A 12,712-nucleotide genomic window follows, 5' to 3' on the forward strand; every position below is an offset into this window, starting at 1 on the left:
TTCTCTCTGTGTCAAAGTGAGAGGAAAGAAAAAGAATGGACACAGAGAGAATTCTATCTTTCTGGGTTATACCTCTGAGGATGCTGGTCACAGCTGCTGGTGAAACGTCAAGTATTGCTATGCCAAGACCACGGCCACACAGCCCGGAAAATCTAAAACAACACTTTGCTGCCCATAGTATTCTAGCCGCAGTCAACAAGTATCTGAACAGTTCTTGAAGCATATAGTCCATCTTTTCTGGTAAAATTCCTAGTAACATCGCCTCTGATTTCATTTCAAATTGGATTTTTAATATTTTCTGCATCTCTTCATGGATTTCTTTCCAAAATGTCCTTGTTTTTTGTTGCAAATCCACCACATGTGTTAGAAAGAGCCTTTTGCATTTCCAATAGGCACCCAAGTAACTCTGATCCATCTTCTCAATGTCTTTAGGAGTTATATACCAACGAAAGAACATTGTATACCAATTTTCTCTTAGCGCCTGGGATACGGTGAACGTAACTGCTCTCGTCCACACCATTTCCCATTGTTGGAAAAGTTATTTCTAGTCCAAAATTCTGGGACCAATGTGCAATACATGGTTTAACTTCTAGATCATATTGAAGTAAAAGTTTAAAAATACATCCCAGCAAATGGTCCTTATGCTGCATTATTATTTTCTCAAAATCAGTTAGGAAAGCAAATTTTGACAGACTTAAAAGTTATGCTGGGTAGAATCCCATATTTAGAAAGAATGGCCGTGATTACTAAGAGTCAGCGTGGGTTTCTCAAGAACAAGTCATGTCAGACTAACCCTTCTTTTGAGAAAGTTACTACTTTGCTACTTTGTTACTACTGGATCGAGGAATGCTGTAGGCAAAGTCTACCTTGATTTCAGTAAGGCTTTTGATAAGGTTCCACATACTATTCTTGTTGACAAGTTGGTAAAATGTGGTTTGGATCCTATAACTGTTAGGTGGATCTGACTGTAACTGGTTGACAGATCGCACCCAAAGAGTGCTTGTGAATGGTTCCACATCCTTTTGGAGAGGAGTGACAAGTGGAGTGCCGCAAGGATCTGTCCTGGGACCTGTTTTGCTAAACATCTTCATATATGATTTGGATGAAGGAATAGAGGGAATGCTTATTAAATTTGCAGATGATACTAAATTGGGAGGGGTCACAAATACATTAGAAGACAGAGTCAGGATACAGGATGATCTCGATAGGCTGAAAAACTGGGCTAAAACAAACAAAATGAATTTTAACAGGGATAAATGTAAAGTTCCGCATTTAGGTAGAAACAATCAGATGCATAATTATAGGATGGGGGAGACTTGTCTGGGCAGTAGTGCAAAATGGATCTAAGGGTCTTAGTAGACCATACATTGAACATGCCGTGTAAAGCAATTTTGGGCTGTATCGACAGAAGGATAGTGTCCAGACTATTCAAAGTGATAGTATCGCTTTATTCTGTTCTGATTAGACTTCACCTAGAGTATTTTGTTTAGTTTGGAGCACAGAAATTTAAGAAGGATATAGACAATCTGGAACAACAAATATGGAGGGTGACAAATATGGTGAGGGGTCTGGAGACCAAGTCCAATGAAGAAAGGCTGGAGGAACTGCAGATGTTTACCCTGGAGAGGAGACAACTGAGAGGTGATAGGATCACCATCTTCAAGTATTTGAAGGGCTCTCCTATAGAGGATGGTGTGGAATTGTTTTCTGTGGCCCCAGAAGGTAGAACCAGAACCAAGAGGTTGAAATTAAAACAAAAGACTTTACAGCTAAACATTAGGAAGAAGATCAAATCCTCCGTATGGAAACTGTCTTGGCTAGGAGTGGCAGACGTCCAAAGACGCGTGTTCACAGGCAGCTCCCGGGAAGTTTATTGGAAATTCATTACTAAATTCCACACACACATATACAATTGACGATGCTGTGATCTCTAACAACGACGGGACAGTGGACAGGTGCCATAGACCTCCACCCCACACACAGTCAGGTATCCCACTCGATCAGTGATGGCAATGGTTACGTAGCGGCCCACGGCTCCATTGCAGGGGATGGTGGTGAGGGATCCTTCTTCGATGTTTGTGATGGTTCCACAGCTGTGGGGGGAGAAAGAAGGTCAGCCATGTGACAGTGGCATCGAAACTGAATACATCAGTCTTCAGGAATGGGGGGATGAATGACTAGAAATTCCACCCCCCCCCCATGTAGTTGGAATCCCAATGTGGCTATCACCCACAGTGTGTGTGTGTGTGTGTGTATATATGTGTGTGTGTGTGTGTGTATACACAAACACATATATTGGCCACTGTGTGACACAGAGTGTTGGACTGGGTGGGCCATTGGCCTGATCCAACATGGCTTCTCTTATGTTCTAATGAGGCAGAGAGTGTTGGACTGGAGGGGCCATTGGCCTGATCCAACATGGCTTCTCTTATGTTCTTATGTGACACAGAGTGTTGGACTGGGTGGGCCATTGGCCTGATCCAACAGGGCTTCTCTTATGTTCTTATGAGACAGTGTTGGACTGGAGGGGCCATTGGCCTGATCCAACATGGCTTCTCTTATGTTCTTATGAGACAGAGAGTGTTGGACTGGAGGGGCCATTGGCCTGATAGCACCTATTTTTATCTATTTTAATCTATTTATGTAACTGTATTATATTTAAAATGTTGTTTATTTGTTTTAATTGAATCATGACGTGTCATGTCCGTGAGCCGCCCTGAGCCCGCCTTCTGGTGGGGGAGGGCGGGATATAAGAATAAAATTTGATTTGATCCAACATGGCTTCTCTTATGTTCTTATGTGGCACAGAGTGTTGGACTGGGTGGACCATTGGCCTGATCCAACAGGGCTTCTCTTATGTTCTTATGTGACGCAGAGTGTTGGACTGGAGGGGCCATTGGCCTGATCCAACAGCGCTTCTCTTATGTTCTTGTCTAGCTGTCCATCAACATGCTAGACCTTCTAGGCCTGTAGGGGGCATGACTGTGGGGGCACTGCCCCCTGACCTCCGGGGGGGCCCTCCAGGGTCACAACCTGCTTTTTTTCTTTTCTTTTTTGCCATGGCTGAGCCAGCAAAGCACCAGCAGCAGCCAGAGCTGGGAGAGCTGAGCAGGGCAGAGTGTAGCGCAGCAGCAAAAGCAGAAGGCGGAGAGGAGGACGGTGGAGGAGGCCACATGGAATGGGCCAGGGAGGAGGGGAGACCGATGGAGCTGCTGGCTGCAAAGTGCTGGGATGGGGAGAGGAAAGTGGAAGGAAACCCTTCTGTTTGCACACAAGGTTCTTGACGCCAAAGTTTTAGGGTTGGCTGCCTGGACTTGGCCACATTCAGAGCCTCCAGCTTCTGCCCTCCCCCAGAAAGCTTCTGAGAAGCAGCAAGCCCCACAGTGGATGGGAAAGGGTCCCCCCCCCCGACTTTTAAAAAAGCCCCCTGACTTTTAAAATCCCGGCTACGGACCTGAGGCCTTCCCATTGGGTTTTCTGTTTGTTGACACAGAGAATCCTGACAGACTCAGGCGGGCAGCCACATTGGTCTGAAGCAGCTGAACAAAGCTGGAGTCCAGCCAGGTACCTTGAAGACTAACAACGTTGAATTCTGGGCAGAAGCTTTCATGTGTGAGCACAGTCTAATCCAAGGAATAGGCTTTCGTGTGCAAGCAGGCTTGGTATTGGAAGAAGTCGTTTGCTTATGCTTGAATTAAACTTTGTTCGTCTTAAAAGTGCCACTGGACTAATTCTGTTCTACATAGAATCCTGGTCTGGAATGGACTGATCTCTTGCCTCCTGATAGAGCAAACATATGAACATATGAAGCTTCCTTCTACTGAATCAGACCGCCCCTCGGTCCATCAAAGTCAGTATTCTTCTTCTCACACTGGCAGCGGCTCTCCAGGGTCTCCAGCTGAGGTTTTTCATGCCTGCTTGCCTGGACCCTTTTTAGTCGGAGATGCCGGGGATTGAACCTGGGACCTTCTGTTTACCAGACAGATGCTCTACCACTGAGTCACTGTCCCTAAATTAGTGTGCTCTGGGGCCATGGACATATGAACCTATGAAGCTGCCTTCTACTGAATCAGACCCCCCTCGGTCCATCGAAGTCAGTCTTGTCTACTCAGACTGGCAGTGGCTCTCCAAGCTCTAAAGCTGAGGTTTTTCACGCCTACTTCCCTGGATCCTTTTTAGTTGGAGAAGCCAGGGATTGAACCTGGGACCTTCTGCTTACCAAGCAGACGCTCTACCACTGAGCCGCTGTCCCTCCCTTGTCTACTCAGACTGGCAGCGGCTCTCCATGGTCTCAAGCTGAGGTTTTTCACGCCTACTTGCCTGGACCTTTTTTAGTTGGAGATGCTGGGGATTGAACCTGGGACCTTCTGCTTACCAAGCAGATGCTCTGCCACTGAGCCACCGTCCCTCCCTAAAGTCAGTCTTGTCTACTCAGACTGGCAGCAGCTCTCCACGGTCTCAAGCTGAGGTTTTTCACACCTACTTGCCTGGACCCTTTTCAGTCGGAGATGCTGGGGATTGAACCTGGGACCTTCTGCTTACCAAGCAGATGCTCTATCACTGAGCCACCCTGTTCTCAGCACCAAAGGGTGACCAGAATGACCATTACAATTAAAGGCATGCCTCGAAAGTGTGGGTAAAACCCATGATTTCAGAGGACTTTTCTATATGGGGGAAGGTTTGTTAAAAGCCGTGGGGGAGGAGGAGTGCAACGGAGGCATATGTGAAACTTACGAGATGCTGCTGCTACCAAAGTCGCCCATGTAATTTCCCACGTAGACCGTGGCCCCCTGGAGTCTGTATCCGCAGCAGTCCTGCCGGTTTTTCACCACCACAAGGGAGATGGAGTATTCTTTGCCCAAGTCCACGGACCACCACGGGTCGTTCACCAGATTGGTTTGAGTGCAGGATGCGGAATTCCAATTCCCGTTACAGACCCCGTTCACAGCGCAGCCTGAACTTCCAGGGCCCGAAGATGCGACTGGGGAGGCCTGCATGGTCGGCTGGCCTCTGGCCAAATTCGGGCCTAGAATGATGGATGATGGAAGAAAGAAGAAGAGGGGACAGAAGTGCGCATCAGTGCCTGTTTTCTGTGGGATCCTCCTTTAGCACCCAAGGACAGGGCACACACGTGCTGTTGGGGTGGGGGGATGTGTCAAGCAAGAGGGGTGCCCCTGCTGTGAAGTCATGGCAGAAGGAAGAGAGCGGAAGAGACCAAGTCAGTAGGTGGTGTTACCAAATCCAAGTTGAGAAACTCCTGGGGATTGGGGAATGGAACCTGGGGACCTCAAGAAGAAGAAGATGACTGCAGATTTCTACCCCGCCCTTCTCTCTGAAGCAGAGTCTCAGAGCAGCTTACAATCTCCTATATCTTCTCCCCCCACAACAGACACCCTGTGAGGTGGGTGGGGCTGAGAGGGCTCTCCCAGAAGCTGCCCTTTCAAGGAAAACCTCTGCAAGTATCAGAGCAGCGACACGAACTGCAGCGTTGCCAACGGCTTTTCAAACCGTTATCCGAAGACGCGTGCATGCACATGTAAGCTTATACATAGGATAAAACTTTGGTGGTCTCAAAAGTGCCTGACTGGACTTTGTTCTTCAAGCCATTTGTCTCCATGCCAAGAAGCCAGAATAATACCCTCCACACATTAATAAGGCGTAATAATAATAATAAGACTGCAGATTTATATGCTGCCCTTCTCCCTGAATCAGAGTCTCAGAGCGGCTTACAATCTCCTATATTTTCTCCACCCACAAAAGATACCCTGTCAGTTGGGTGGGGCTGAGAGAGCTCTCCCAGCAGCTGCCCTTTCAAGGACAACCTCTGCCAAAGCTCTGGCTGACCCAAGGCCATTCCAGCAGCTGCAGGTGGAGGAGTGGGGAATCAAACCCAGTTCTTCCAGATAAGAGAGCTATGGCTGACCCAAGGCCATTCCAGCAGGTGCAAGTGGAGGAGTGGGGAATCAAACCCGGTTCTCCCAGATAAGAGAGCTATGGCTGACCCAAGGCCATTCCAACAGGTGCAAGTGGAGGAGTGGGGAATCAAACCCGGTTCTCCCAGATAAGAGAGCTCTGGCTGACCCAAGGCCATTCCAGCAGCTGCAAGTGGAGGAGTGGGGAATCAAACCCAGTTCTTCCAGATAAGAGAGCTATGGCTGACCCAAGGCCATTCCAGCAGGTGCAAGTGGAGGAGTGGGGAATCAAACCCGGTTCTCCCAGATAAGAGAGCTATGGCTGACCCAAGGCCATTCCAAGAGGTGCAAGTGGAGGAGTGGGGAATCAAACCCGGTTCTCCCAAATAAGAGAGCTATGGCTGACCCAAGGCCATTCCAGCAGGTGCAAGTGGAGGAGTGGGGAATCAAACCCGGTTCTCCCAGATAAGAGAGCTCTGGCTGATCCAAGGCCATTCCAGCAGCTGCAAGTGGAGGAGTGGGGAATCAAACCCGGTTCTCCCAGATAAGAGAGCTCTGGCTGACCCAAGGCCATTCCAGCAGGTGCAAGTGGAGGAGTGGGGAATCAAACCCGGTTCTCCCAGATAAGAGAGCTCTGGCTGACCCAAGGCCATTCCAGCAGCTGCAAGTGGAGGAGTGGGGAATCCAACCTGGTTCTCCCAGATAAGAGAGCTCTGGTTGACCCAAGGCCATTCCAGCAGCTGCAAGTGGAGGAGTGGGGAATCAAACCCGGTTCTCCCAGATAAGAGAGCTCTGGCTGACCCAAGGCCATTCCAGCAGGTGCAAGTGGAGGAGTGAGGAATCAAACCCGGTTCTCCCAGATAAGAGAGCTATGGCTGACCCAAGGCTATTCCAGCAGCTGCAAGTGGAGGAGTGGGGAATCCAACCTGGTTCTCCCAGATAAGAGAGCTCTGGTTGACCCAAGGCCATTCCAGCAGCTGCAAGTGGAGGAGTGGGGAATCAAACCCGGTTCTCCCAGATAAGAGAGCTCTGGCTGACCCAAGGCCATTCCAACAGGTGCAAGTGGAGGAGTGGGGAATCAAACCCGGTTCTCCCAGATAAGAGAGCTCTGGCTGACCCAAGGCCATTCCAGCAGCTGCAAGTGGAGGAGTGGGGAATCAAACCCAGTTCTTCCAGATAAGAGAGCTATGGCTGACCCAAGGCCATTCCAGCAGGTGCAAGTGGAGGAGTGGGGAATCAAACCCGGTTCTCCCAGATAAGAGAGCTATGGCTGACCCAAGGCCATTCCAACAGGTGCAAGTGGAGGAGTGGGGAATCAAACCCGGTTCTCCCAGATAAGAGAGCTATGGCTGACCCAAGGCCATTCCAGCAGGTGCAAGTGGAGGAGTGGGGAATCAAACCCGGTTCTCCCAGATAAGAGAGCTCTGGCTGATCCAAGGCCATTCCAGCAGCTGCAAGTGGAGGAGTGGGGAATCAAACCCGGTTCTCCCAGATAAGAGAGCTCTGGCTGACCCAAGGCCATTCCAGCAGGTGCAAGTGGAGGAGTGAGGAATCAAACCCGGTTCTCCCAGATAAGAGAGCTCTGGCTGACCCAAGGCCATTCCAGCAGCTGCAAGTGGAGGAGTGGGGAATCAAACCCGGTTCTCCCAGATAAGAGAGCTCTGGCTGACCCAAGGCCATTCCAGCAGCTGCAAGTGGAGGAGTGGGGAATCCAACCTGGTTCTCCCAGATAAGAGAGCTCTGGTTGACCCAAGGCCATTCCAGCAGGAGCAAGTGGAGGAGTGGGGAATCAAACCCGGTTCTCCCAGATAAGAGAGCTCTGGCTGACCCAAGGCCATTCCAGCAGGTGCAAGTGGAGGAGTGAGGAATCAAACCCGGTTCTCCCAGATAAGAGAGCTATGGCTGACCCAAGGCTATTCCAGCAGCTGCAAGTGGAGGAGTGGGGAATCCAACCTGGTTCTCCCAGATAAGAGAGCTCTGGTTGACCCAAGGCCATTCCAGCAGCTGCAAGTGGAGGAGTGGGGAATCAAACCCGGTTCTCCCAGATAAGAGAGCTCTGGTTGACCCAAGGCCATTCCAGCAGGTGCAAGTGGAGGAGTGAGGAATCAAACCCGGTTCTCCCAGATAAGAGAGCTATGGCTGACCCAAGGCTATTCCAGCAGCTGCAAGTGGAGGAGTGGGGAATCCAACCTGGTTCTCCCAGATAAGAGAGTTCTGGTTGACCCAAGGCCATTCCAGCAGCTGCAAGTGGAGGAGTGGGGAATCCAACCTGGTTCTCCCAGATAAGAGAGCTCTGGTTGACCCAAGGCCATTCCAGCAGCTGCAAGTGGAGGAGTGGGGAATCAAACCCGGTTCTCCCAGATAAGAGTCCGCACACTTAACCACTACACCAAACTGGCTCTCAGGTGCTGCTGGACTCCAGTTCTTTTCTGCTGCTCAATGGACTAATCTGGGGGAAATGTGTTTGGGGTTCTCAGCCTCCAGGTGCACCCTGGAAATCTTTTGGAATGATGAACACTTTCCAGTTCATACTACAAAGATCTGTCCCCCCTGGAGAAGATGGCTGCTTTGGGGGGCGGGCTCTATGCCAATATATCCTCTGCTGAGGTCCTTCCCCTTCTCCCACTCTGCCCTCTCCAGGCTCCGCCTCCAAAGTCCCCCATTTCGCAACACATGGGATTGGCAGCTTCAGCAATTTCCTGTCTCTGGGCTTGGCAGAATCAAGGAGTCACATTTTCATGGCTCCCTCCTTCCCTGCCTCTCTGGGGAGCCCCAGCAGTTTAGTGGCTGAGAACTGGGAGCTGCACTCTGAGGACATCTCCGGGAAGGGACCCTCAGCCGCCTCCCTGCTTTGCACAGAACATTATCAGGTGGAGCAGTGCAGGGGGCGGGGTGTGTGTATTTTCACAGGTCTGGGGGGGCATGCAGGGGAGGGAGGCAGAGCACCAGCTGGCCCTCCTGTCTCTCAAAAGCCTTCTGAAATTGATCTTAGGAAAACCGACATGCCCTGATGGAGGAAATCCTCAGGGGTTCCGTTGTCTTAACAACACCAGAGGGTGGCACAGCCCAGACCCCCCCGTCTGGAGGAGGAAGAGGAGCTCCAGTGGGGGACACTCTTTTAGGGGCAACAGCCCAGGCTTCTTCCCCCCCTCCCTCCATGCAATGCCCTATTGCTTACCTCCGTATGCTTGGGTGCAGCTCTGGGCCTCCCCACGCCCCACCAGCAGCCCCAGGGCCAGCAGCCACGGCCAGGCGAGCAGCATCCTGAAAGGGGGGGAAACAAGGCAACAGCTACAGTCAGGTGGCATAAGAAATGGGACTGGGCAGTGCTTGGCTTGGAAGCGCCTTCTTGCTGTGCTCACACATCTCCCTGGCTGCCCCCTCCTCCCTTGGCTGAGCCTCATCCAAAACTGCTGGGCTGAATCACTCTCCAGTTCCTTCCCTCCCTCCTTTCACCTCCAGCTTGTGAGGACTTCTGTGTGCTCAGAGACCTCCATCATGGAGTATCAGAACTTCATCCAGCGATGGAAGCTCTCAGTCAAGCTTTGGGAAGGAAGGAAGGAAGGAAGGAAGGAAGGAAGGAAGGAAGGAAGGAAGGAAGGAAGGAAGGAAGGAAGGAAGGAAGGAAGGAAGGAAGGAAGGAAGAAAGAAAGAAAGAAAGAAAGAAAGAAAGAAAGAAAGAAAGAAAGAAAGAAAGAAAGAAAGAAAGAAAGAAAGAAAGAAAGAAAGAAAGGGAGGGAGGAAGAGGAGGGAGGAAGGAAGGGAAGGAGGGGAAGGAGGGAGGAAGGAAGGAAGGAAGGGAGGGAGGGAGGGAGGGAGGGAGGGAGGGGAGGGAAGGAAGGAAGTGAGGGAGGAAAGGAAGGGAGGGATGGAAAAAGGGAGGAAGGAAGGAAGAAAGGGAGGGAGGAGGAAGAGGAGGGAGGAAGGAAGGGAAGGAAGGGAAGGAGGGAGGAAGGAAGGAAGGAAGGAAGGAAGGAAGGAAGAAAGGAAGGAAGGAAGGGAGGGAGGGAGGGAGGGAAGGAAGGAAGGAAGTGAGGGAGGAAAAAGGGAGGGAAGGAAGGAAGGGGAGGGAGGAAGGAAGGGGAGGGAGGGAGGAAGGGAGGAAGGAAGGGGAGGGAGAGAGGAAGGAATGAAGGGAGGGAGGGAGGGGGAGGGACGGAAGGAGGGAGAGAGGGAGGGGAGGGGAGGGAAGGAAGGAAGTGAGGGAGGAAAGGAAGGAAGTGAGGGAGGAAAGGAAGAAAGGGAGGGAAGGAAGGAAGGGAGGAAGGGGAGGGAAGGGAAGGAAGTGTCAGGCTCTGTTCATTTATGATGCCAATAATACTGTTACTAATCATATTCAATGCTGCTAGAAAGGCCTGTGAATTTAGGGGAAGGTGTTTATGAGTTTCCTGCATTGTGCAGGGGGTTGGACTAGATGACCCCGGAGGTCCCTTCCAACTCTTGGATTCTGTGATTCTAAATTGCAGCTGAGGTCAGGTGACCCTGCAGGGTGCTGAAGGCAAGAATTGAGTGGCAGCGGCTTCCTTAGTGGTCTCCCATCCCAGCACTAAGCAGAGCCGACTGCTAAACTTCCGAGATCTCATGAGATCAGGGCAGCCTGGGCCATCCAGCTCAGGGCTGAAGAAAGCAATCAGAACACCAGAATTTAAGCAGCTCTCCTCCTCCAACTGTGTGGCTGCGGCTTTGCTTTAGCCTGCAGGAAGACTTTGATTTCAGCAGAAGTCTCTGGGAACATGATGCCGGGGCCACTGTAAGGTCCTGTGTGAGGACGCGGACAGCCACAGAAAAAGGAACGAAGCAGAGCTTTGTTAAAGCCCTCCTTGGTTTGAAAAGGAGGTGATATTCTCCACCCTCCCTGGCTATGTGGCTAGCAAGTAAACCTCTGCTTTGGGGAGGGATGGTGGCTCAGTGGTAGAGCATCTGCCTGGTAAGCAGAAGGTCCCAGGTTCAATCCTCAGCATCTCCAACTAAAAAGGGTCCAGGCAAGTAGGCGTGAGACCTTGGAGAAAGAGCCATGAATGGGGCTGTGGCTCAGTGGTAGAGCACCTGCTTGGTAAGCAGAAGGTCCCAGGTTCAATCCTCAGCATCTCCAACTAAGAAGGGTCCAGGCAAGTAGGCGTGAAGAACCTCAGCTGGAGACCCTGGAGAGCCGCTGCCAGTCTGAGTAGACAAGACTGACTTTGATGGACCGAGGGGGGTCTGATTCAGTATAAGGCAGCTTCATAGGTTCATATGTTCCATTGCAAATACCTCAAGGATATTGTAGAGATAATCTGGCTGAGGGTGTTTCCATTCCCTTCCTTTTGGCTGCCACAATTCCCATGACCATCTTGAAGCTGGTGGCCAATAAAACAGCGAACAGAAAAGGGGAGGGAGGTGTGTTGCAGCCGAGGAATAGAGTTTTCTGATTGCAGGTATTGGGGGAGTGGCGGAATTCCCAACCTCTATGCACCCTGTGTTGTTGACGTCTACTGCAGCTCTCAGTACTCTATAGGGGTGAATAAGGGGTGGGGGAAGAATGCCCATCAAAGGGGAAAGGGAAGAGAGACTGTTAGAGGGGTTCCTCAGTGGAACAGGCTTCCTCCTCGGGAGGTGGTGGGCTCTCCTTCCTTGGAGGTTTTTAAGCAGAGGCTAGATGGCCATCTGGCAGCGATGAAGATCCTACGAATTTAGGGGGAGGGGTTTGTGAGTTTCCTGCCTTGTGTAGGGGGTTGGACTAGATGACCCTGGAGGTTCTTTCCAACTCTAGGATTCCAGGTTCTGGCTAATGGCCATCTGACAGCAATGAGGATCCTGTGAATTTAGGGGGAGGGGTTTGTGAGGTTAGAGGGGTTCCTCAGTGGAACAGGCTTCCTCCTCGGGAGGTGGTGGGCTCTCCTTCCTTGGAGGTTTTTAAGCAGAGGCTAGATGGCCATCTGACAGCGATGAAGATCCTACGAATTTAGGGGGAGGGGTTTGTGAGTTTCCTGCCTTGTGTAGGGGGTTGGACTAGATGACCCTGGAATTCTCTTCAACTCTATGATTCTATGACTGTTAAGAGCAGTTCCTCAGTGCAACAGGCTTCCTTCCTCGGGAGGTGGTGGGCTCTCCTTCCTTGGAAGTTTTTAAGCAGAGGCTAGATGGCCATCTGACAGCGATGAAGATCCTACGAATTTAGGGGAGGGGTTTGTGAGTTTCCTGCCTTGTGTAGGGGTTGGACTAGATGACCCTGGAATTCTCTTCCAACTCTATGATTCTATGACTGTTAAGAGCAGTTCCTCAGTGCAACAGGCTTCCTTCCTCGGGAGGTGGTGGGCTCTCCTTCCTTGAAGTTTTTAAGCAGAGGCTAGATGGCCATCTGACAGCGATGAAGATCCTATGAATTTAGGGGGAGGGGTTTGTGAGTTTCCTGCATTGTGCAGAGTGTTGGACTAGATGACCCTGGAGGTTCTTTCCAACTCTAGGATTCCAGGTTCTGGCTAATGGCCATCTGACAGCAATGAGGATCCTGTGAATTTAGGGGAAGGTGTTTGTGAGCTTCCTGCATTGTGCAGCGGGTTGGACTAGATGACCCTGGAAGTCCTTTCCAGCTCAATGATTCTATAGTTCTATGATTCTAAAAGGCAAGGAAAGAAGAGATGGCAGGAAAGCATCTCACCCCCCCCCCCCTTCCCCAGTACTTGGCCTGCTTCTGCTGCCTTTTGTGGCTGTGCTTGCGGATTCCCGCAGAGACTCAGCTCCATCCTAAACTGAGCCCTGGGCAAAGAGGCTAAATGCCCTCTGGCACCATGCCCCCCCTTGCAATCACCTGCCCCTCCCCT

At 51.0% G+C, this 12,712-nt stretch overlaps 1 protein-coding gene across 1 annotated transcript; it reads right to left on the reverse strand.

The window, feature by feature from the left end:
* Window positions 1-1,862: 1,862 nt before the first annotated feature.
* Window positions 1,863-9,175, reverse strand: LOC132574671 (fucolectin-1-like). Its single transcript, XM_060242906.1, has 3 exons — window positions 9,091-9,175; window positions 4,735-5,026; window positions 1,863-2,093 (listed from the first exon to the last, which is right to left on the reverse strand). Exons 1-3 carry the CDS (start codon window positions 9,173-9,175, stop codon window positions 1,931-1,933), a joined length of 540 nt encoding a protein of 179 aa, XP_060098889.1. The 3' UTR covers window positions 1,863-1,930.
* Between the last annotated feature and the right edge of the window lie 3,537 nt (window positions 9,176-12,712).

Source organism: Heteronotia binoei, chromosome 7 (assembly GCF_032191835.1).
Source record: "Heteronotia binoei isolate CCM8104 ecotype False Entrance Well chromosome 7, APGP_CSIRO_Hbin_v1, whole genome shotgun sequence".
NCBI classification, from domain to species: Eukaryota; Metazoa; Chordata; class Lepidosauria; order Squamata; family Gekkonidae; genus Heteronotia; species Heteronotia binoei.

Bases quoted from the DNA above. Each gene is read 5' to 3' on its own strand.
- LOC132574671 (XM_060242906.1), bottom strand. From the start codon at position 9,175: ATGCTGCTCGCCTGGCCGTGGCTGCTGGCCCTGGGGCTGCTGGTGGGG. The intron at 5,027-9,090 runs GTAAGCAATAGG...CCATCATTCTAG, and splicing joins CTGCACCCAAGCATACGGAG to GCCCGAATTTGGCCAGAGGC. The intron at 2,094-4,734 runs GTAAGTTTCACA...CTCCCCCCACAG, and splicing joins TTTGGTAGCAGCAGCATCTC to CTGTGGAACCATCACAAACA.